The sequence below is a fragment of the Heterodontus francisci genome, chromosome 8 (genome assembly GCF_036365525.1).
Source record: "Heterodontus francisci isolate sHetFra1 chromosome 8, sHetFra1.hap1, whole genome shotgun sequence".
NCBI lineage: Eukaryota > Metazoa > Chordata > Chondrichthyes > Heterodontiformes > Heterodontidae > Heterodontus > Heterodontus francisci.
In genome coordinates this window covers 27,274,628-27,299,497 of record NC_090378.1, presented here as the reverse complement: position 1 = coordinate 27,299,497, position 24,870 = coordinate 27,274,628, and the positions used below count along the sequence as shown (strand labels likewise).

The window sequence follows — 24,870 nt, the reverse complement described above, 5'->3', positions numbered from 1 at the left end:
TGATTTGGAGGAAAGTATAGGTGGACTGATTAGCAAATTTGCAGACGACACTAAGATTGGTGGAGTAGCAGATAGTGAAGGGGACTGTCAGAGAATACAGCAGAATATAGATAGATTGGAGAGTTGGGCAGAGAAATGGCAGATGGAGTTCAATCAGGGCAAATGCGAGGTGATGCATTTTGGAAGATCCAATTCAAGAGTGAACTATACAGTAAATGGAAAAGTCCTGGGGAAAATTGATGTCCAGAGAGATTTGGGTGTTCAGGTCCACTGTTCCCTGAAGGTGGCAACGCAGGTAAATAGAGTGGTCAAGAAGGCATACGGCATGCTTTCCTTCATCGGACGGGGCATTGAGTACAAGAGTTGGCAGGTCATGTTACAGTTGTATAGGACTTTGGTTCGGCCACATTTGGAATACTGCGTACAGTTCTGGTCGCCACATTATCAAAAGGATGTGGATGCTTTGGAAAGGGTGCAGAGGAGGTTCACCAGGATGTTGCCTGGTATGGAGGGCGCTAGCTATGAAGAGAGGTTGAGTAGATTAGGATTATTTTCATTAGAAAGACGGAGGTTGAGGGGGGACCTGATTGAGGTGTACAAAATCATGAGAGGTATAGACAGGGTGGATAGCAAGAAGCTTTTTCCCAGAGTGGGGGTTTCAATTACTAGAGGACACGAGTTCAAAGTGAAAGGGGAAAAGTTTAGGGGGGATATGCGTGGAAAGTTCTTTACGCAGAGGGTGGTGGGCACCTGGAACGCATTGCCAGCGGAGGTGGTAGATGCGGGCACGATGGAGTCTTTTAAGATGTATCTAGACAGATACATGAATGGGCAGGAAGAAAAGAGATACAGAAGCTTAGAAAATAGGCGACATGTTTAGAGAGAGGATCTGGATCGGCGCAGGCTTGGAGGGCCGAAGGGCCTGTTCCTGTGCTGTAATTATCTTTGTTCTTTGTTCTTTGAACTCGTGCTTGAAAGGAAGAGAGCGAGTGATGGTGCATATTTTGGTGTGTCAGCATGGCCGGGTGTGCTAGAACGTACTCACCTTTCTATGTCTTTCCACTAGAAGGAGCAACATGGTAAAAAGGTTAGAGTGTGTGGTTTGCTAACAGTGAGCCACCACTATCCTCTCGTCTCCTCCCATTTCCGCCACTCCCTTCAATTATCTCCCCTCAATTAGTATGGCTCCCTTCCCTCCTGTCGCCTCTCTTTTCTGGCAATGTTGCATCCCCTGCCATCCCCTCTTGATGCAATCGCCCCACTTCCTGACCTGGTCACCCACTTTTTTTTTATTCATTCATGGGATGTGGGCGTCACTGGCTATGCCAGCATTTATTGCCCATCCCTAATTGCCCTTGAGAAGGTGGTGGTGAGCTGCCTTCTTGAACCGCTGCAGTCCATGTGAGGTAGGTACACCCACAGTGCTGTTAGGAAGGGAGTTCCAGGATTTTGACCCAGCGACAGTGAAGGAATGGCGATATAGTTCCAAGTCAGGATGGTGTGTGACTTGGAGGGGAATTTGCAGGTGGTGATGTTCCCATGCATCTGCTGCTCTTGTCCTTCGAGGTGGAAGGGTTGCTGAGGGTTGCTGCTGGTGTCTAGATAGATCATCAAGCCCTCTCTGCCAATGAGCTGCTGGTTACTCTCTGCAGCACGCTGGGTCAATGGAAATGAGGTTATGGGCTCAATATCAGGGCACCTCAGGCCTCACAATCAGGAACACCCCCACCCCCTCTCCTTCCCACAATCCCCAAATTTCTATGCCATGACAGTCCTGGATTTCCACAAAGTTGTACCTGTACCTGGTGGCAGAATTGAAAACTGTTCTTTGAGTTTAATTCTTACTTAAAGTGTAGATAGTCAGCTGAATTTGGGCTCCAGTGCTCACATTTTCATATAGCTACCAATGGGAGCTTGAGATTGGAGAATTGATCTTTCTGTTTCCAAAAACTGTCTTAACAGCGATTTGGCTGACAAAGGAAATTGCATCCACATGTGATATTTACTGAATGTACAATATTCTAGTAAACAGCCATGTTATTAAATGGTGATCTTTTAGTAATTTTGCCACAGTCGTGAAATCTTTTGAGTGTTCATGCTTTAAAACCACATGAGATTAATGAGAGGAAAGCTTCCTCGATCTCCCATCCCCGAATTGAACTGACATTGGTCATCTCAAAATGTTAGTAGAAACAAAAGGTAATATATAGGAAACAAAGTTTAAATAGATTTATAGTAAAATAATCTAATGGCAGATGTCATCACCTTTAATGAAATCAGATTCTCCAAATACTCAGTAGTTGCACATTTCAAAGTGCGTTGCAACAATTTTATTCGTGGGTTATTAACTAGAGAGGAAAAGAGTCATTCACAGCTTTTCATTAAAAGAGGCATTTGCCCCATATGTCAGCATGTTTGATTACCTAAGGTGGCAATGACCTTTTCTTTTCCCTCCTGCCTTCGCTTTATCTCCTCCCTTGAAAATGTTAGAATTCAGCATTGTTGAGGGAAGGGATGAACTTTGAGCACTTCTTCTAAAAGCTGGCCCAGTGATCACCAGGTTCAACAACTGAGGCAGAATGCAAGCTGGTTCTTCAGGCAGTGCATTCCTTCTCCTCCCTCTGTTTCACCACTTTCTTCCCCTGATCATAAATACCATGGGCTCGATTTTAAGCATTTTGTCGGCAACAGCCAATTAAGTGGTTGCCGCCGGGGCTGACGACCCTTATTAAGGACAGAAGCTTGCCTCCAAGAACTGCTGGCTGGGGTCTGGGAGTGCCAGGGCCAGTCAGGCAAGCTCTGGCGAGGCAGGTGTGGGGGGTCGTTGAAGACAGGCGGCGTCATTGCCACAGGAGCGGACATTGCCGCTGGGGGCCCCTCTGTTGGCCAAAGAGTACCCCTCGAAGCTCACCAGAAGACCGCCATGGTTTACCTGGCGGCCTCCCTATGTGGCAGAGGGCCCCCCCCCCCCAAGCGCTGGTAAAATGCCAGCAGAGGTGGGAAAAGGCCCTTAATTAGCCACTTAAGTGGCTCAATTGGGTTCCGGGCGGGCAGGCCACCCAATGCTTTCCCGTGCTATTTTGCCAGACTTTCCGCCTCCCAGCCAGTCCCCAGAGTGCTGCTAAAATCCAGCCCCCATGTTTCACCCAGTACAGCACTCTAGGACGCTCCTGTAGCTCACTTACTAAATCCACTGGGATGGATGTATCTGAACTCTTGCTTGAAAGGAAAAGAGCAAGTGATGGTGCATACTTTGGAGTATCAGTATGGCCAGGTGTACTAGAACGTACTCACCTTTCTATGTCTTTCCACTAGAAGGAGCAATATGGTAAAAAGGTTAGAGTGTGTGGTTTGCTAACAGTGAGTGAGAGAATAGGATGTAAAGGAAGAGCAGGCTAAGTTGGTGACAAGTCATGAGGTGGAGGTTGCTTTGCTACTTCCTCATTTCCTACACCCTTTATTGCCTAACGTCCCAGAATTTCAATACCTTCTTTTCCTTAGAAAGAGATCTTAAGTTAGAGAGTTCGCCTTCTGTAAATGATCTCACACTGTTTTTGTGGGTTGTTTTTCCGACAAAAAGTCCCAATTGTCAAGGTGCAGTGCAGTAAATACCAAAGTATCAGCATTCCCAGTCTATAGTGGGTGAGATGGTGTACATACCACAGACATCTATATTAAATTGAAGGAATCCTTTTGACTGCATGCATTGACGTGAGTGAAAGAACACTTTCAGATGAAAGCTTTTGAAATATAGTCATGTAGTGGAGCAACCAATTTGCGTACACAAGAATCCCATAGCCAACAATCAGATAATCGTTTTGGTGGGCTGAGGGATAAATGTTGGTCTGGACACTTGGAGAAATCACCTGCTTTTCTTTGAATATTGTCATGAAATCTTTTACATCCACCTGAGAGGGTCACAGTTTAACATCTCATCCAAAAGACAACCCCACCGACACTGCTGCATTCCCATAATGTTATACTGAAGTGTCAGCCTAGATTACCTGGTTAAGTCTCGGGAGTGGGGCTTGAACTTTCAAACTTCCAATTCAGAAACAAGAATGTTATAATTGAGCTAAAGCTGATGCCTAAATGGTCATCACTCCCTCACCCCTCTGGAGTAGGATTTCCTGTGTGCTTCAGAAGAGGGAGAGCCCAATCCAGGTTCCTGCTTCTGCCTGGTTTATCAACAAACCTCATCACCATCTCGCACCCCCCCCCCCCAACCCCATCTCCTTGCTGAACACCACTGAGCTGGAATGACCCTGGAAGAAGTGCACAATATCTGGGCTATCATTTTTTATTTCCCCAGAAGCTTGCTGTTGATAAATTTCAAAAATCACCATGCTTGCCCTTTAAGCAGGACTTTACATTCTGTCGCAGAACATGATTTCCCAACCATTAAAGGGCAAGCTTCAAATTATAGGTGTTTTCTGAGCCTAAAGCTCACCCACAATATTAAAATTAACCTGACCATGAAAATTTGCGCAAGATCAGTGCAGTAATGAGTCAGGCACGTGCGATTTAGCCAAGCATGCACCTGATCAGAAAAGTTAAGCTATTCTGTTACCATAAAATAGTAGCCCTGCCAACGGTGGTTAATCTGCCTCAACATTTTAGTTTTCTAGTAGAAAGGTTGACTGAGGGGTATCTCTCAAAGCACTTGAGAACCAACCCTCCATTATTGATACTGTGGGGGAGGAAATCAAGCATTTAGCCTTCGGTATTTGTTCAGAGTTCTATTTTGGACCTCCCTGCCACAAATCAGTCCTGCAGTCTTATGGCACTGTGTTGGTCTGTTCAGCTCTATTACCCTCAACCTTCTGACCTTATTTTCTTCATAGCCATCATTGCTGGACCTTTCATTTTTAAGCCATAAATACATAATATATTGATACTGGTAATTTTGCACCTGTCTCACATGCTTACCTAAAGCTACATCTGTTTTCCATTCACAATAAATCATTGTTGAATACCTGAGACCTAAGCAGGTTCTGGAAGGCAGCCTTTATGCCCTAGATCTCAACAAGCTTTAAAGCTTTATATTTGTGAGTTACAGGTTCAGAAATCCAAGAAATATGTGCTACTTAAATAGTTGATTAGATGAGATATTTATACCAATTTCCTGGAAGCTGCCATGACTTTGCCAGATATCTGGTGGAGTCAGGGTTTTAAGCACATTTCTGGTGCTTTTATATCGGTGAAGCAGGCCAGCTCTGAGGAAGTTCCTGGCTTTAATGTTAATGGAGAGTCTTGACCTATCTTAAAGATTGGCCACATCCTGGGTTAAACAAGGCAAGGTCTGCTGGCCAAACATCATCAATGTTATCTTTGATTCTTATTTTCACACTGCTTTGAAAATGAGGTTTTACAATTCCATCGGTTCTACATTTTTGTATGTCAGTTGCTTCATTGGGCTTGTTTGGAAAAATTTGCATTCACTTTATTTGGTTCATAACTGCCTCTCAGCATCCTTCATACTATTCTGACTTTCCGAAATGGCATCTGTTGATCTGGAAAGAGAGTGATTGTTCTTAAAAAAAAATGGTTGTCATTTCAGATAACCTTTCTCCATCAGTGAATACCTTGCTTAAAAACAATAACTTCTCTTACTACAGTATAATCGAAATAAATTCTTTAATTAATGCCACAAGAACAATTGGAAATGCATTATGATAGGATTTTGCTGGTTGTCTGTTCCATATGAAGTCAGTGCAGAATCCTACACCCTATGTACAGGTTAAATTGACATCACCTCTTTTTCAAGATTGCTGTTGATGCTGTGAAACATGAAACCACATAATTCTTAATAAGAAGCAGAATTCTGGGAACTATGTTATATTATTGCACTCAAATATTCATTTAAATTATGACATTCTTTTTGTAAAGTATGAGTATTTCTCTGGGCGTTATTGTTGTAACTTTGAATTTGTTTCCATCCTCTTTAGAGTATTAAAAAAATACTGTTACTTCAAAACATAATGCAAAAGCATATAAAAGATTCAATAAATTTGGAAATCGAATTTGTTTTAAGAAAGATGTATTTTCATTTCAGCTTTATCTACATTAATCCACACAAATGTTCTTTGCGCAAGGAGCATAAAATATATCACATTAGGTTTAATAGAAAAATAATATCTTGAAGATCATAACACAAAAGACTTCTATTACAATACCATGCGATTCACGCTAACATGCGGCCTTTCTTTCTAGGGACTGCAATAAGGCCAATAGCTTTACGAGCAGTATCTTCTATTGGACAGGCTTTGCCAGGATTTCCAGTACTAGCTGCTGGAGGGATCGATTCAGCTGAAGCAGGACTACAGTTTCTGAATTGTGGTGCCTCTGTATTGCAGGTAAATTTTATTTAACCATTAGAGTCGTACAAAGCTTTCAGTATGATTACTACTGCACTTTCGAACAGTATAAAAGGTGCACTGTCATGCTTTCAAACCTTGGTATTAAGTCACTGGAGAAATCGTTGTAAACACAGAAAATATAAGGGATAATTCCATTCATTTATGAGTTGTGAGGTACTGCAAGATGAACATTATCAAGAGATACTGCCTGTGGCTGTTTGTTAATAAATAGTTTGCGATCTACAATTGCAGCTAACACAGGCAATATTATCTTTCTGTTACGGATTTTCTTTTGGTTTTGAATGTTTTTAATATAAATTTAATAAAAATTATTAATATAAATTAATATGTGTAACTAGGCTAACTGTGTCCCAGGCACACTCAAGTTTGTGAAGTCAAAAGGGGAAGATAAGGTTAACAGATCTGGGTTACAGTGATTGATTTTGGAATGATGATCTTGAAGGCAGAAGTAAGGGAATGACTAACCATTCAGTCATGGCAGATGAAGGGCCAAGTTTACCATCAAGTTCTCACACATAGGCGGGATTTTGTTCAGCTCCCGACGTCGGGATTCATGGCAGGGGAGCTCGAAGGATCATACCGGCAGCAGCCCGTCAAGGAGCCCGATGCTGGAATTGCCAGATCCCATCTTCCTGGCAGCGGCGAGGCTCTGCTTCTCGCTCCCCCACCGCTCGGCGACAGGATCCAGCTTTAAATATTGAAACAAAGGACATGAATGCACTAATATGCTATTCACCACGATTTCATTGGTTGTCCGCGATCTTCCAGGTGACAGCCAGCACTCATGCGCATTCATTTTCCCATCCAGGGAAAGCTGGCACCACTGAGGTGGGGAAGGGAGGAACTTAGGACTTTTACTGTAGTGGTGCGGGGTGGGGGGGAATGGGGGAGAGATGGGGTCAACTCTGCATTTCTAGTGTGGGGGGGAGGGGTGACCTTTGCACTTTGTGCCACTGTGAGGGAGAGGTCAGCTATTCAATTTAAGTGTTTTGAGGGGGGGAACAGGACTACCTTTATTTTCAGTATAGTGGGGTGGGACAGGTGACACATTTATTTAAACTGTAGTGGGGGGAGGGGTTCTGGGGTTGAACTTTGTACTCTCTGTGTAGCTATGGCAGCCCTTTAAAAATGGCACCAGCATCTGCGCAGAAGCAGCTGATGCCATTGCTGGCGTCGCAGAGCCCACGCCCTCCACGTGATTGGGGGGGCTGCTGCAGACTACCCTGCGTATGGAAATGAGCCACCGCATGTTAGATCATAGCTGCATGGCAGCATGTGGCCCGTACATGCAGGCCGCCATTTTGTTCACTCACCGCTGTTCCCAGTGGCCAGAGAATAAAATTCAGCTCAAAGAGCGATCACACATAGATAAGATAGTGCAAAGAATCATTTAAGAATTGGCAAAATAACAGACCATGTGAGGAATCAATTTTTTTTCCACAGTGAGTTGTTGTGATCTGAAATGCATCACCTGAAAGGATGGTGGAAGCAGATTCAGTAGTAACTTTCAAAGTGGAATTTGATAAATACTTGAAAGGAAAAACTTGACTGGGCTACGTGGAATGAGCAGTTAGAGGAATGGGATTAATTGAGTAGCTCTATGAAAGAGCCAGCATAGGCGAGATGGAATGAATGGCCTCCTTCTCTGCTTTATCATTCTATGATTCTAAGTAGTTGGATACTTTGATGGGGGAGGGGCTTTTAGGGTCACTCTGGATGGATGAATGAAGGTATATTAAATGGCCTTCCCCATCCATATAAATAATAAACAATAAATTTATTAAATTGAAATTTAAAACATTATTTTTCCCGGTTTTGAATCAGCTCTATACCCTTATAGTTTGAACCTTTTCTAAAGTTGCTCAAAATGCCTGACAAAACATTTGTAAGACCTCTAAGAGCAATTACTCTAAAGATCTGATAAAACATATAGGGCTGAATTTTCATTTATGGGTCCTGTCTGCCGATGGGAGGAAATGCTGGGGTTTAAAACAATGCTGGAGTGTTGCCAACCATCCCCGCCCGACCCCCGGGTCTGTGTAGGCATAGAGAAAGTTACAGTGATAAACTGAGCCACTGGGCTGAATTTTCCCGGCCCTGTGGTGGCAGGTTTGGAGGTGGGGGCCCGGGAAAATGGGTGGGACCCAAGTTGGGATGGCTCCCCAACGCATTCCTGCCATCAGGGAATTTTCATAGGTGGGTGCTGGGAGTATGATCAGCTGCCCACTCCACAAAGCCAGGCGGCCAATTAAGATGTTTAAGGCCGCAGTTGGGGGCGATTTTGCGAACTTGCTGGCATTTTTCCGCTGGCTGTTTGACACCCCCCACCCTCTACCCTCTGCCACTGCTGTGTGGAGGCTCCCAGTTTAATGGAGGTGGCCTCCCTGCGGTAGGCTGGGGGTTTTCAAAACCAGAAGCTCCATACCCTAGTGAGGGGGCCAGTTCGGAAAGGCTGCACCCGCGGCTTAAACAATTCATCAGGAGTGGTTTCCCCTCCACTCCAATGGGCTGAATGGCGTCATGCCTCATAATTTTTATTTTAGATCCACGACTCTGAGGGCATCTCCATGTTAAGGCGTAATCGTGAGCCCCAACCTGCATCAGCAGCACCCACCTCTCCGGTGCTGATTGTCCTTAATAAGTTGGCGAGCATGGAGGCAGCCAATTAGATTAAAAGCAAAATACTGCGGATGCTGGAAATCTGAAACAAAAACAAGAAATGCTGGATTCACTCAGCAGGTCTGGCAGCATCTGTGGAAAGAGAAGCAGAGTTAACGTTTCGGGTCAGTGACCCTTCTTCGGAACTGACAAATATTAGAAAAGTCACAGATTATAAACAAGTGAGGTGGGGGTTGGGCAAGAGATAACAAAGGAGAAGGTGCAGATTGGACCAGGCCACATAGCTGACCAAAAGGTCACAGAGCAAAGGCAAACAATATGTTAATGGTGTTTTGAAAGACAAAGCATTAGTACAGATTAGGTGTGAATATACTGAATATAGAACATCAGCAAGTGCAAACCTGAAGAAAAACAACCTGAAAAAAACAGTGGGTAAGCAAACTGAACAAACTAAGATGAAATGAAATAAATGCAAAAAATGTAAAAAGGAATGCAAAAAAAAGGAAGAAAAAATAACTAAAAATGACTAAAAATGAAAGTAAAGTGGGGGGCTGTCATGCTCTGAAATTATTGAACTCAATGTTCAGTCCGGCAGGCTGTAGTGTGCCTAATCGGTAGATGAGATGCTGTTCCTCGAGCTTGCGTTGATGTTCACTGGAACACTGCAGCAATCCCAGGACAGAGATGTGAGCATGAGAGCAGGGGGGAGTGTTGAAATGGCAAGCAACTGGAAGCTCAGGGTCCTGCTTGCGGACTGAGCGGAGATGTTCCGCAAAACGGTCACCCAGTCTGCGCTTGGTCTCCCCAATGTAGAGGAGACCACACTGTGAGCAGCGAATACAGTATACTACATTGAAAGAAGTACAAGTAAATCGCTGCTTCACCTGAAAGGAGTGTTTGGGGCCTGGGATAGTGAGGAGAGAGGAGGTAAATGGGCAGGTATTACACCTCCTGCGATTGCAAGGGAAGGTGCCCTGGGACGGGGACGAGGTGGTGGGGGTAATGGAGGAGTGGACCAGGGTGTCGCGGAGGGAACGATCCCTTCGGAATGCTGACAGGGGAAGGGAGGGGAAGATGCGACTGGTAGTGGCATCACGCTGGAGGTGGCGAAAATGGCGGAGGATGATCCTTTGGATATGGAGGCTGGTGGGATGAAAAGTGAGGACAAGGGGAACCCTGTCACGGTTCTGGGAGGGAGGGGAAGGGGTGAGGGTAGAGGTGCGGGGAATGGGTCGGACACGGTTGAGGGCCCTGTCAACCACAGTGGGGGGAAATCCTCGGTTGAGGAAAAAGGAGGTCATATCAGAAGCACCGTCATGGAAGGTAGCATCATCAGAGCAGATGCGTCGGAGACGGAGAAACTGGGAGAATGGAATGGAGTCCTTACAGGAGGTAGGGTGTGAAGAAGTGTAGTCGAGGTAGCTGTGGGAGTCAGTGGGCTTATAATGGATATTGGTAGACAACCTATCCCCAGAGATGGAGACAGAGAAGTCGAGGAAGGGAAGGGAAGTGTCAGAGATGGACCATGTAAAGGTGAGAGAAGGGTGGAAATTGGAAGCAAAGTTGATAAAGTTTTCGAGTTCGGGGCGGGAGCAGGAAACGGCACCGATACAGTCATCAATGTACCGGAAAAAGAGTTGGGGGAGGGGGCCTGAGTAGGACTGGAACAAAGAATGCTCGACATATCCCACAAAAAGACAGGCATAACTAGAACCCATGCGGGTACCCATAGCGACACCTTTTACTTGAAGGAAGTGCGTGGAGTTGAAGGAGAAGTTGTTCAATGTGAGAACAAGTTCAGCCAGGCGGAGGAGGAGGGTGGTGGTGGATGGGGACTGGTTGGGCCTCTGTTCCAGGAAGAAGCGGAGAGCCCTCAAACCATCCTGGTGGGGGATGGAGGTGTAGAGCGATTGGACGTCCATTAGATTGCTGAGCCAGTCTTGCTGCTGGCCATTGGGGGCTCAGGATCCCCATTTGGTCTTGATGTTGGGGTTCCGAAGCCCGTGGTAAAATCTAGCCCACTGAAACGGAGCAAAAGGAAAAAGTGGAACAGTTGTGAATAAATAAAAGATAAATAGAAAGGAGCTGAGATAGCTGTGAAACAGAAATTTAAGGCAAGAAGATAAATGAATGAAAGAATAAAAAAAAAGAGTGGTGCAGAGAAGCTGCATATTGATATTCCAATGCGCTGTGCCATGTAGGACGTGACAGATATGTGACCTCTAGCCACATCCTCGCAGCCTGAGCTAGACACTTGGAAAGGTGCCAATTACAAGCTAGGTACTTAACACATATAAGGAGGGAACAAAAGTCGATAGCATTTGTTCACAATCCTCTGCAAATTCCATTTATCTTTTCCCTTCCTCCTTCCCTGTCTCTCCAATTTTATCCTTCCCATTCTCTCTTTTCTTGTCTCTTTCTTTTCCACTCCTCTTTTAAAACTGAGTTTTTATATTTTTAACATTTTACCTTCCCACTAACACAAAGCCACCCGTTTTTGAGGGTTAAAATACACCCCATGATTTCTGCAGCTGAGTAAAACCCAGATCCATTGTAAGATAAGCACTTTGCTACTTGCATAAATGTTCAAATTTTATCACTATAAAAATCCTTTGAGATTCAAGAATGTAAAAGCAGCGAATGCCTTAAAAGGAGTTCCAATCAATGTGGTGGCACAGTTGTAGAGCAGATGAAAGGGACTGATGTTAGAATTGCCTGAAAACTACTAAGAAATTCTCAGTTCGATTTATTTTGATATTCAGTTACATTAGTACTAAATGTGTTGTGTAGGAAGTCCACCTTTGATGTTTTTGTGGCAAAGTGATTTGAAGCGCAGACAGACATGCCAGCTGAGCTCATAACAGATTATTTAACTGATTTATTACACTAAAATAAGATGTTCCTATTAGTAGATCAGCTTGAAAGACAGAAAATCAAAACAATGAGTTATATAAGAAAAACTGGTATAATGCAAGAGAATTTTCACATGGGATGACCAAAATTTAATTATCTTGCACTAGTTACATCTTTAATGCACAAAACAGTTGCAACTGGTGGAATTTTTCTCTCAATGATTTTTATTGTGTCTATGAATTAAGCCTAATTGGGGCAGAATATGTATGTTACTTAGAAATGCAGACCTAAAATATTTATTCATCTTATGGATGTAGCTACTTGAACATTAAACCATGTAACTAACTTTAAATATGGTGTCCAGGGAGGTGCAGTAATATTCACTCTAATGAGTGCAAATTGCAAAAAAACACCTTTATTCAAGACAGGAGGGAGACAGAAAGCAGCAAACTATAGGCCAGTTAGGCTAACATCTGTCATAAGGAAATTGGAAAGGAGGTTATAGCAGGATATTTAGAAAATCATAATGGGATCAGACAGAGTCAACATGGTTTTGTGAAAGGGAAATCATGTTTAGCTAATTTATTAGAGTTCTTTGAGGAAGTAACAAGCAAGATGGATAAAGGGGAACTGTTGATGTGGTGTATTTGGATTTCCAAAAGGTATTTGATATTGTGCCTTATCAAAGGTTATTACACAAAATAAAAGCGCATGGATAAAGGATTGGTTAGCTAACAGGAAGCAGAGAGTAAGGCTAAATGGGTCTTTTTTGGGTTGGTAAACTGTAACTTGTTGAGTGTCACAGAGATCAGTGCTGGCGCCTCAATTATTTACAATCTATATCAATGACTTGGATGAAGGGACTGAATGCATGGTAGCTAAATTTGCCAATGACACCAACATAGGAAGAAAGTAAGTTGTCAAGAGGAGGTAAAGAGTTTACAGATGGATATAGATAGGTTAAACGAGTGAGCAGAAATTTTTCACTGGGAGTATAATGTGGGAAAATGTGAACGTGCCCAAATTGGCAGGAAGAGTAGAAAAGCAGTATGTTATTTAAATGGAGAGAGATTGCAGAACTTGGTGGTACAGAAGGATCTGGGTGGCCAGGTACATGAATCACAGAAAGTTAGTATGCAGGTACAGCAAGTGATTAGGAATAGAATATAAAAGTAGGGAAGTTTTACTGCAGCTGTACAGGGCCTTGGTGAGACCACATCTGGAGCACTGTGTACAGTTTTGGTCTCCTTATTTGAAAAAGGATATAATTGCATTAGAGGCAGTTCAGAGAATGTTCACTCGACTCATTCCTGGGATGAAGGACTTATCTTTTGAAGAAAGGTTGAACAGGTTGGGTCTTTACAGATTGGCGTTTAGAAGAATGAGAAGTGATCTTATTGAAACATATAACAACCTGAGGGGACTTGATAGAGTGGATACCGGGAAGATGGTTACTCTTGTCGGGAAGACTAGAACTAGTGGACCCAATTTAAAAGTAAGAGGTCTCCCTTTTAAGATGGAAATGAGGAGAAATTATTTCTCTCAGAGGGTCGTTAGTCTATAGAATTCTCTTCCCCAGAGAACAGTAGAGGCTGAGTCATTGAATTTATCCAAGGCTGAGTTGGCAGAGGGATGGAGTAAGTTATGAGAAAAAAGGAGGAAGATGGTGTGTTGTAAACTTGAGTTTAGTGAATCAGTGTTTGGCTGAGATGGGGGATTTGATGTCAGCGGTGAGGGGGTACCTGGGCAGAAGCCGGAGCAATGGGAAGTTGCAGTGGCCCACTACTGGGTGAGGTTTAAATAGGGAGTAACTCTTGTTCAATAAAAAGGGCGGCACAGTGGCGCAGTGGTTAGCACCACAGCCTCACAGCTCCAGCGACCTGGGTTCAATTCTGGGTACTGCCTGTGCAGAGTTTGCAAGTTCTCCCTGTGTCTGTGTGTGTTTTCGCCGGGTGCTCCAGTTTCCTCCCACAGCCAAAAAAAACTTGCAGGTTGATAGGTAAATTGGCCATTATAAATTGCCCCTAGTATAGGTAGGTGGTAGGAGAATATAGGAAAGGTGGGGATGTGGTAGGAATATGGGATTAGTGTAGGATTAGTATAAATGGGTGGTTGATGGTCGGCACAGACTCGGTGGGCCGAAGGGCCTGTTTCAGTGCTGTATCTCTAAATAAAAAATAAATAAGTGGATAGATTTTTGACAGACAAGGGAGTCTAGGATTATGGGGGGCAGGCAGGAAAGCAGAGTTGAGACCACAATCAGATCAGCCATGATCTTATTGAATGGTGGAGCAGGCTCGAGGGCTGAATGGCCTACTCCTGCTCTTATGTTCCTATGAGTACTATGATATGCACACTTGTCTGGAAATACATATTGGGAATCTGTGTGCGTTACTGTTCCCAGCAACCACCCCTACTCCCCCACGACCCAACACCATCCCATCCGCTTCACAAATTTCTGATATTTGCTCCCAGTTGGTGAGGGTCCACACTGGGAGTGTTCATTCATAAAATTTACCTCAGTCAATATTAGCGGAGAATTTAAAGAGTAAATTTTGGAAGACTTTTCTGCCAGCAGGAAACCTTGTTGGCCGGGACTGTTGAAAATTGAGCACGGAGATTCTTGCATCCAAAGTGCAGTGTCTTATTTTGTGGTGAACAAATTTGTGCCTTTTATTAGCTACACTGCCAACCAGCATAGTACTGACAAGAGCTTTGAAAATTATAGTAATGGCTTCCCTGCTGGATTTTGTATTTTTCTTGCCAGGTTCTCCCACTTAGTGCAGCTGGGCCCATATAAAATGAGTCCATGTGTGCTTGGCTGACCTGGCCTGTAGAAGTAAGCTTTTTAAAACCATGTCAGAATTTTCATCACTGGTGCTAAAGTTTAATATACTTTTTTAATTACCTGTCACTGTATATACCACGCTTTTAACACAGCAAGGGGTTCAGTTAGCATTCCTTTTTCTACAGCCATCTTGCTTGGAGCTGCAATTTCACCTGCAGCAAACAAGGCTTTCATTATACAAAGTCAGTCGAGGGCTCCGATAGCACGCTGCAATTTGAAGGAGAAAGATGAACAAAGATAGGGACCAGAAAGTCAGGTTGCATTGTACTTCATCGTTATTCTAGGATCTACTTTCACAGATCAAGCAGATTGACCTGGATATCTCAGTTTTTGGCACCTCTGCTTTGAAACGGAAGGCTCTACTGACCTTATAAATACATAAAGAGCAAGAGGATAACTGAAAAATGAGTAGAGCCTATTAGGGACCATAAGGGTAACCTATGTGTGGAGGCCGTTGACGTGGGTCTGGTTCTTAATGAATACTTTGCCTCTGTTTTCACAGATGAGAGGGATGATACAGACTTTGCAATCAGGGAGGAGGGGTGTGAAGTATTAAATGAGATTAACATAATGAGAGAGGAAGTATTAAGGGGTTTAACATCTTTGAAAATTGATAAATCCGCAGGCCCAAACGAAATGTATCCTAGGTTGTTAAGGGAAGTAAGAGAAGAAATAACGGAGGCTCAGACCCTCAGTTTCCAATCCTCTCTGACTACAGGTGTGGTGCCAGAGGACTGGAGGGCAGCTAACGTTGTACCATTGTTTAAAAATGGAGAAAGGCCAGTCAGCCTAACCTTGGTGATGGAAAAATTATTGGAAAAAATTCTGAGAAACAGGTAAATCCTCATTGAGAAAGACACGGATTAATCAAAGACAGTAGCACAGATTTGTTAAGGGAAGGTCATGTCTGATTAATATGATTGAATTTTTTGTGGAGTAACAAGGAGGGTTGATGAGGGTAGTGCACTCGATATAGGTTGTATGGATTTTAGCAAGGCTTTTGATAAGGTCTCACACGGCAAGCTGGCCACAAAAATAAAAACTCACGGGATCCAAGGCAAAGTGGCAAGTTGGATCCAAAATTGGCACAGAGGCAGGAAGCAAAGGGTAACGGTCTATGGGTGTATTTGTGACTAGAAGGTTGTTTCCAGTGGGGTTCCACAGTGCTCAGTACTAGGTCCCTTGCTTTTTGTTTTATATATCAATGATTTGAATTTGAATGTAGGGAGCATGACTAAGAAGTTTGCAGACAGTACAAAAATTGGCCATGTGGTTGATAATGAGGAAGAAAGCTGTAGACTGCAGGAAGGTATCAATGGACTAGTCACCTGTGTGGAACAATGGCAAATGGACTTCTATCTGAAGAAGTGTGAGGTAATGCATTTAGGGAAGGCTAAAAAGGCAAGAAAATACACAATAAATGGTGGAATTTTGAGAATTGTAGAGGAACTAAGAGACCTTGGAGTGCATGTGTACTGATCCCAAAAGGTGGCTGGACAAGTAGACAGGTGGTCAAGAAGACATATGAGATACTTGCCTTTATTAGCCGAGGCATAGAATGTAAGAGCTAGGAGGTTATGCTGGAACTGTATAAAACACTAGTTAAGCCACAGCTGGAGTACTTCTTGCAGTTCTGGTCACCACACTATAGGCAAGATGTGATTGCACCAGAGAGGGTTGTTACAATCACCTGGTTCATGATTTGCATTAATTTTCTAGAGGTAACTTTTAATTTTGGAATTGAATGTTTTTTAATGCAGGACGAGTGTAAACACCTGGTTTGAGAAGCTGACAAACAAACCTAGGATGGTTACAAATCAAAGGATGCCCAAGTTTATTTAGCAAGGTCATATTGGGAAATGTAAAGACCCTACACAATGGGAACTTGTTGATGGAGATGGTGTGTCTGCAGCTACCTCAGTCAGGGGTTTAAATTATTCGTGCAATTTCCCAGATCAAAGAGAAGATTTGGTGTTGGAAATAATTAGTTTAAATTTCTAGTTGGGACATCCCACATGTACCACTTGGCTAAGGAGATAGATGATGTAGGGAGCGTCTGTTGGTTTTTTGAACACGGTCAATCATTTGGCTTTTAGACAAACAGTTGGCTTTTGGAAAAGCAGATTGGCTTTTGGAAAGCTTTTGGCTTTTGGAAGTCAGTTGAACTCAGGAACAAAGAGGCCATCGGGAACCAGGGGTATTTCTGTTTTGAGTAAGGCCTGTGCTCAAATTGGAAAGATCAGATTCGGGAGGTGACCTCATACCTCAGAGGACAGCTGAGAAACGAAGGAAATCAAAGTGAATTCCGAAGAGCTGTGGTACACTTTGGATTGGTCCCAGGAGAAGTGAACAAACCACCAAGATCCTGTAACATATAGGGAACTGCAAGGTTGAAGTAAAAGTCAAATAGGAGTGTTCTGTTGAGATTTAGAGCTTAATGTATACATCTTCATATTCTGCTAAGGTTTGAAGTTTAAAGTATAAATGATTCCAATTTGTTATAACCTGCAGGGCTACACACCAAATGCTGGAAAGTGGGTTTAGGCTGGATAGCTCATTGTTCAACCAGCACAGCCAGGATGGGTCAAGGGGCCTCTTTCTGTGCCATAAACCTTCTATGATTCTATGATTCTCGTTACGTTAGTTGTGTTTTGCTTTGTTTAACTCTTGTACAGTACAGTTTTTTTCTTTAAAGCATGAAATCTTGTGGCATAATTCTTTCAGTAATAATTGGGAATTTGACTTTCTCTTTTTAAAAAGTTAACGGTCCCTAATAGGATCCTAACAGGGTTCAGAGGAGATTTACAAGGATGTTACCAGGACTAGAGAATTTTAGTTATGAGGAAAGATTGGATTTTCTGTGGAACAGAGGAAGCTGAGGGGAGACCTAATTGAAGTGTATAAACTTATGAGGGGTCTTGATAGAGTGGCTAGGAAGGCCCTATTAGCCTGGGTTGAGGTGTCCATAACCAGGCAACATAGATTTAAGGTATGAGGTAAGACATTTACAGGGGATTCGAGTGGAATTTCTTTTCACACAGAGGGTGGTGGGAATCTGGAATGCACTGCCTGAAAGGTTGGTAGAAACAGAAACCCTCACAACATTTAAAAAGTGCTTGGATATGCACTTAAAGTGCAGTAATCTACAAGGCTACTGACCAAGAGATGGAAAGTGAAATTAGGCTCGATGGCTAGTTGTTGGCCAGCAGGGACACGATGGGCTGAATGGCCTCCAGTGTGTAAATTTTTATGATTCTATGATTTATTTCTATGATTCTGTGATTCTTTGTTGTCTGCTCAAGACAAAGGTACAGAGACCTTTGACAACAGGGATGGCACTTCCCATAACTGCGAAGATCACCACTGCATTAATGAAACAAGATACTTCCAAACCACCACAGGGAACATATGCCAGACCCGGCAATCTGCTATTAAAAGACACATTTGCAAATGACAGCTGGAGTATCGCATTCCTGAGAGATAGGATGCATCAGCTGGATAGAAAGCAGAACTTTGACTGTGTGGCAGTGTTCCCAAAAACACAAGAAATTGTAGATGGTGTGCAATTGACCATCCAGGCTTTTCCTATCAACCCTAAGGGCTACTTGAACAGAAAGGCCTTATCATTCCATCAATGTACAGATTGTGTCAACCCACAGAAACTTAATCATGCAGGTTAATGTCCTTGAAGCATTTATTATGGCTTCACAGCATTCATGAGAGGACCTGAGTCTGGGGTCTGACCCTCTGTCTTTGGGGACTCCTCAGCAGATAACCATGGATTTACCACATGCTCCAAGGTGCATGGGAGTTGTGTGACTCTGCCATGTATTGCTACAGAGATAATGCAACTATACTAATGCAAATGTTTTGACAACCCTTGCAGGGTGTTCACTACATTCTCAAAAGATGTCATGAAGGCCTTTGCTCATCAAACAATTCCCTTCTGAAGGCAGGCCCAGTTGCTTGCCAATTTGTAAGCCATGCAACTGATGAGAGCCTCAGGCTGCTACTGTAGCCAGCTGCTTCTGTTTGTCTGCTGCCACCTCCACTTGCTCCTGCTCACTTGTGCTTTAGCTTATGCTGCCTTTTCAAACTCCCTGTCCAGGTGCTCCAGGGTGCTTGGATCTGTCTTGGTACCTGCATCATATGGAGTGTCTGATGCAGCATGCTTTGAAGTGCTAAATTCCTTGGTGCTACCTAGCCTGCCAACATTTCTTGGTAAGATCCTATAGAAAGAAAAAAGGCAGGTGTGTTACAATGGTATCAGGAGAGAATGCCTTCTGACTGAGGTAAAATGCCAAGATGTTGTGAAATATGACTCTGTACAACTTAGTGAATGAAAGGAGCATAATAAAAGCTTGCTACTTGCCTTCCAAGACCTCAAGTTGCAAAACCCTCCCCCTGCATTCCTTTGATGGACTTAGGCCCAGATATTTCAAAAGCAATGTGTTGAAGTGAGACAGTTGTTTAAGGTTTGAAGATCTTCTTCCAATCTGTTTTTCCCCAAATGCTTTTTTCTGCCTCTGAAAAGTACACAAAAATGTACAAAGGTTTGGCTTTATGAGAGCTTCTGCACAACCACCAGACTACATTCCTTTCTGTAAGAATCAATTATAATACAACATTTATATAGTTTCTGCTGGCATTGTTGGTTCAAGATATACCTTGCAAGAATTATGTGTGGCAGTACATATTTAAGTGTGCAAGATGTACCCTACAGCTACGTTGACTTGAAAAGCTGAAAGGTTGAGCTGAATCTTAACTGCCAAGGTCAGTGGGGGAGCAGAAATAAAAACAGAAAGTCTTGGAAATACTCATCAGGTCTGGCAGACACTCTTTCTCTCTCCACAAATGCTGCCAGACTTGCTGAGTATTTCCAGCACTTCTGTTTTTATTTCAAATTTCCAGCATCTACAGTATTTTACTTTTATTTCAGTGGGAGGGAGGGGCAGGTTTTAGTGCGTGCGGTGTGTTAAATTCCCTAAAAATGATGCAGGTTGGTATCCCGACATCATCCCCCGCCCCCTTCCAGGTTTAATCCAGGTGGTTTTGTAGGCGAGCTGGGAAACCCCTTTGGAACTGTCGAGTAAATAATTGTAATATGCAAATAGGTAATTAGCACCTGCTTTAACCAACCCGTCTGGCTTTGACAGCCAGAACATGGATTTCCTGAGCTGTCTGCAACTCGCCAGGGTCAACCAGGCGAGTGCACAGTGGGGAACATTTCTTCAGCGAAACTGACAGGCTGGGAAGACTTTGAACAGTGAAACTGAAGGGCTCCAGCCATGGCCAGGTGAGAGTTTGGTGTTTACAGCACTTCTTCTTACTGCTTCAGAGGTGATTTCCAACTACTTGGAAATCTGTTCACCTCTCTTGGACTTCACTCATCTTGATCTGATCATCCCTGCTGTCAGCCTTATTCAGCTCTACCTTGGACCTCGGATGAGGAACAAGAGGAGCAGCAACACAAACAACAACAGTACCAGGCGTAGCAGGAGCAACACCAGCAGCAGCACCAGGAACAGCTTCCTTCTCCTCAGCCACATGCAGAGGGGATGGTCACAGAGATCCAGCTCCAAAGAGGCTTCCAACACATGGTCCACAGGCACAGGATCAGCTTTCTTGACATGTCTGGACACCATGATCTCAGGAGGCTCGGGCTTTTACAGCAGGTCATTGCTGACATCTGCAGCCTTCTAGACCAAGATCTGCTTCCTAGTGGAGCAGGTGGGCACACACTGACAATGGCCGACAAGGTGGCTGTCACTGGAAATCCAGAACTGGGATGCTAATATCGTGGCTTAGTTAAAGAGCCATAGCAAAGCCTGCTTCTTTGATTGATGACATTGAGATATTGGCCCTGGAAAACAAGATTCATTTTGTCTGCAACTTTCATCCAGGAATTTCGAGGTTCAGGTTTTACTCCACCATACATGAACATCAGTTTTGCTGTAATTCTTGCAGCAGGGTATGCAAAGCATCATTTTTAAATGGGAAAGATTTATCCATATTTTTCACCGCACTGTTGTGTTTGCTTGCATGATTTTGATTTTGTCTGTCATTATTAAAGACCCTCCTCTTTAATGACAAGCAACAGCCTTTAAGAGGTACTGCGTGAACAGATTTCCTGTGCCCAGCCAAATGTATTGCTTCCTGCACTCACTGAGCACCAACTGAAGCCTTTCAGAATGAATAGCAGGATCTGATCATGCAAGATTCATCAAGGTCCCACTCAATGTCCCCTCTAAATTTCCATGCAGACTGAGCACAAGTCAGCTACCACACAAAAAAAATTTAAAAGGCCCGAGCACTTAAATAAGTCGGTCATGCACAACAAAATGATTAGAGGGAACTTTGGTCCCACTCTTCTTGTGATTAGTTTGCTCTCAGCCACACTCCCAGTACTCCTGCCAGCAGTTTTCCCACAAACACAAAATTGGGGTGAATATGAAGGACAATTTTCCAAGTTCACCAGTAAGAAACCTCATGTGCTGACCATAAATATTGAGAAGGCAGAAGCATGCTGCATTATTGATGGATCCCCAATGTGCATCCCTGTGACTATTATAATAGAATGTGGCTGGTATTCAGTGAATGCAACGAATTGTTATGACTGAATAAACACTGAAATTAGTGTGGTAACAATTTTTATTTCTTGATGCTCTGGAGTATTCTGTCAAAGAGTAACAAAAGCAACACGAGAGACCTTGGAGTGTAATTGTCCCACCAGGGGACCATCTAGTGTTCAGTTAATAATGTGCAAATACTATGCATATCAGGAGTAATGTGAGTGGCTGGGCATGGGACATCTGGTTGAGGCAGCACCAATTGAAGGCTGTTGCTTACAAATGGTGGTTATTTTATGATGGCAAAACAAATCCTGCAAAGGTCCTCATCAGCAGCACCATCTCAGAAAATCAGCCCTATATTCTTAGGTGTCTTGGTCATGATGACTCGTTGTGTAAGTACACACACTATTTGTTTTGTAGCTGCAGGTTACAGTTCTGAATTTAAATCCTTTTATTAACCCAATTAGGTTGCATTCTGTTGTTATTGCTCTACATAGGCGTTTGTGTTTGTAAAGTTGTGCTTATAGTTTTAAAAAAGTTTATCTCTCTGTGGAACAAAGCTGTAGTTTCTAAAAAGCATTTCTATCACATTGTTTGCTCATAAATATGTTATGATATTGTTACAACCGGCCGCTCCAGTCAAAGCCCCCAATCAAAATATACGGTTCTGATTGTGGTGGGAGAAATGAGCTGTTAATTCAATCCTGTCCTTCCACAGATCGCCTAACATATCATTTTAAACTTTCCAAATTAAGGACCCAGCCAAATTGTACCATCTATCAACCTCCGAATGAGGCTAACCAAACCAGGTCTCTTTAGATCAACAAATTAACTGTTTAGTTAGAAAAACTCAATTCTTAAACACTACTAAGATATAAACAACATTTAAAATAGAACAAATTAGAGTCCTTGCAGATTTACGTTCCTGTCGGATGTGGAACATTCCAAGGTTGCTTGAAGTCCTCACAGCGTCCAATGGGGGGGAAAGGTTCTTCAACAGTAGAACAGTCCGTAGTCAAATTCAGAAGTCAAAATTGTTGTTCCTTCTCCAGTGATGAATTTCAACAATTAACAACTTGCAAACACTTTTTAATGAATCAATTTGGCTTTAGAATTGTTGAGGGATAAAAGATTGTCACAGTCTAACTTCCCTTCCTTCAGTTTAAATTATTAGAGATCTCTGTTTTGTCTTGACTTTTTAGAATTTTGAGAGAGAATAATAAATAAACAGACCAAATTCTCTTCCTTCAGTTTAAATGGTCTGAGAATGCTCCTTTCAGGTGCTAACACACAGCTGTCTGTCTGATTTCTCAGAACAGTCTGTCTCAACTAAAGAGCCAGTTCTAAAGATAATTACAACATTGTATATCCGTTTTTTGGTCTCTGAATGGCTGTTGCCGGGTCACCAGGATGCATTTTTTGAAGCTGTATCCAACGGAAACCAAAATACACTTTCTCAAACTCCTGAGGCTTGCTGGTTCTTAAAGCAGTACGGCTGCTTTTCCAGCCTTAAAGGCACACCACGTTTTTCCTGCAAAAAAAACTACAGGGTCATAACACCTCCACCCCTGGCGGAATGAAACGCCATTCCTAGAATGCGTTTCATTACAATGTGCAAAAAATACAAATTGAAAAAAACGTTAACAGATTTTCTTTTGCATTTACAGGCATACACGTTTCTAAAATGTTAAGACTACAGCAGCAAGTTCCACCAGAACATTTCGGCTTTAATTTTCAAAAGGTTGTCCTAATTAATCCATTTCAAATTTACAAGCATAGTCTTCCAATTGTTTCATGTTTTCCTACCAAGTGTCCCTGTTGTCCATCACCTCAGCCAGGTGAACTGCACAGCTAGGAGCACTGACCACTACTGGATTCACTATTCTCTGAGAAGTTTCTCAAGTACCCCTTAACCTATTTGTGGCATCACTTGACACTGGAAAACCCTGTCAGGTGTAAAAGAGGCTGATTTTTTCTTACCCTGGGGTGTCAAAGGAATTTGACAGGTTTCCTCCAACACATTTGCCTCTTTAAGACACATGATGTTGCCCACTCTGTCCTTACAGTCATTTAACGGAGTCTGCCTTCTTAACTTCAGTGACTTTTCTAGAGTCTATGCAAGTTTGAACTGACCCACCAGGTTTAGATATCAAGACCATCTGCGATTTCCAGCTGTCCTGACTAGGTTCAACTAAGCTGCCCTTCAACAGGCATTGTATCTGTGCTTCCACTTGGGCCTGGCTGTCTGGACCTAAGCGCAAAGATGTTGTTTTAAAGGAATGGTTCCCCCTATACTCACATCATGTGTGGCTAAGGTTGTAAATCCGGCTTATCCCTACAAACCTTTTGAAACGTTGTTAGCACTTCACACTGTTTTGCCTCTAAGTGTAAAAGCCTATTGTTTAATTTTCCTAGCCATTCTGTATTCGCTACTTGCATAGTTGGAGGTTCAATCTGAGAACTTCCTAGGTCTAATTCTGCCTCATCCTCACTATCCTTTTCCTTCTCAACAGTCCCGATTACCTGACATACCTGCACTGGCTTATCCTCCTCCCTGCGGTAATATTGTTTGAGCATATTAATGTGATATGAATGTGATAATGCTGGTTCTTCTGGTGAACAGGGGTGTCAATCAAGTTTACCCACTCTTTTGATCACTCTATATGGGCCAATGAACTGTGCTTTTAACGGTTCTCCCTGTAATGGTAACAACACTAATCCTTCATCCCCTGGTTTTATGGTAGGTTGTGGTTTTCCCACTATTTGACATATATGGTATGTTCTACAAAACTGTCTCACATCCTGTAAGATCTGGCCAGTACTAATGTTTGCTTATGTGTGATTTGGTCTTCCGAATTCCCTTATGTCCTGCAAAAGGAATGTCGTATGCTGACCTTAATAATCCTTGTCGATATTTAAGTGGTACCACTATCTGTTCAACAACTGTCCAGCCTTCGTCTGCAGGTCTATGAGGCTGTCTCCATTTCCTCCTCAAAACCCCGTTTGCCATGTAATAGCCTTCCGGAACTCCTTTCACCTCAGCTTCTGACAGAGCTGTCTGTGCCATTCGGTATATCTCTGGATCAGCTTGCTCTGCTGCAATGATAGATGATCTGTTAAACAACTCATTTGGATTATCTAAATCCCCAAATAAGGTTTTAGATGCTTGGCTATCTATTTGTGGTGCCCCTTTTACCTCCGACAGTGGATCCTGTTTAGCCATTGCTTGGGTAACTACACATGCAGGAAATATTCCCGGAACTTTGGTACACTTTCTTCTTAACTATTGTAATTTGCATTATATTTAGGCATATGAGTAATGTTATTTCAACAGATATATTGGTAACTACTTATATTTGGTGTGTGGTTAGTAGCTTGTCAAGATTTGATAAAAGGATTTTATTTTTGGTATGTAATATAGAATCTGTACAAAGTACTTTCTGAAAATGATATATAGAATAACTCAAATTACAAATTGTTGCAAGATTGTAACTTGTCATTCATTGAAAATGTAAAGCTCAAGTGGTTCATCAACCCAAGATGTGGTGTTGGAACACGATTGAGCCTGTTATTTTGTAGTATATGCATTTGAGATTAT

At 42.8% G+C, this 24,870-nt stretch overlaps 1 protein-coding gene across 2 annotated transcripts in view; it reads left to right on the top strand.

The window, feature by feature from the left end:
- Window positions 1–24,870, top strand: part of LOC137372719 (dihydropyrimidine dehydrogenase [NADP(+)]-like) — an 823,566-nt gene that overhangs the window by 694,431 nt on the left and 104,265 nt on the right. Inside the window, exon 19 of one of the 2 annotated variants that reach the window (XM_068036859.1) lies at window positions 6,214–6,356. The exons of the other annotated variant lie outside the window; for it this stretch is intronic. Within the exon in view, the coding sequence (XP_067892960.1) occupies window positions 6,214–6,356 (143 nt within the window). The remainder of the gene's footprint in view (window positions 1–6,213; window positions 6,357–24,870) is intronic. 2 annotated transcript variants of the gene reach the window in all.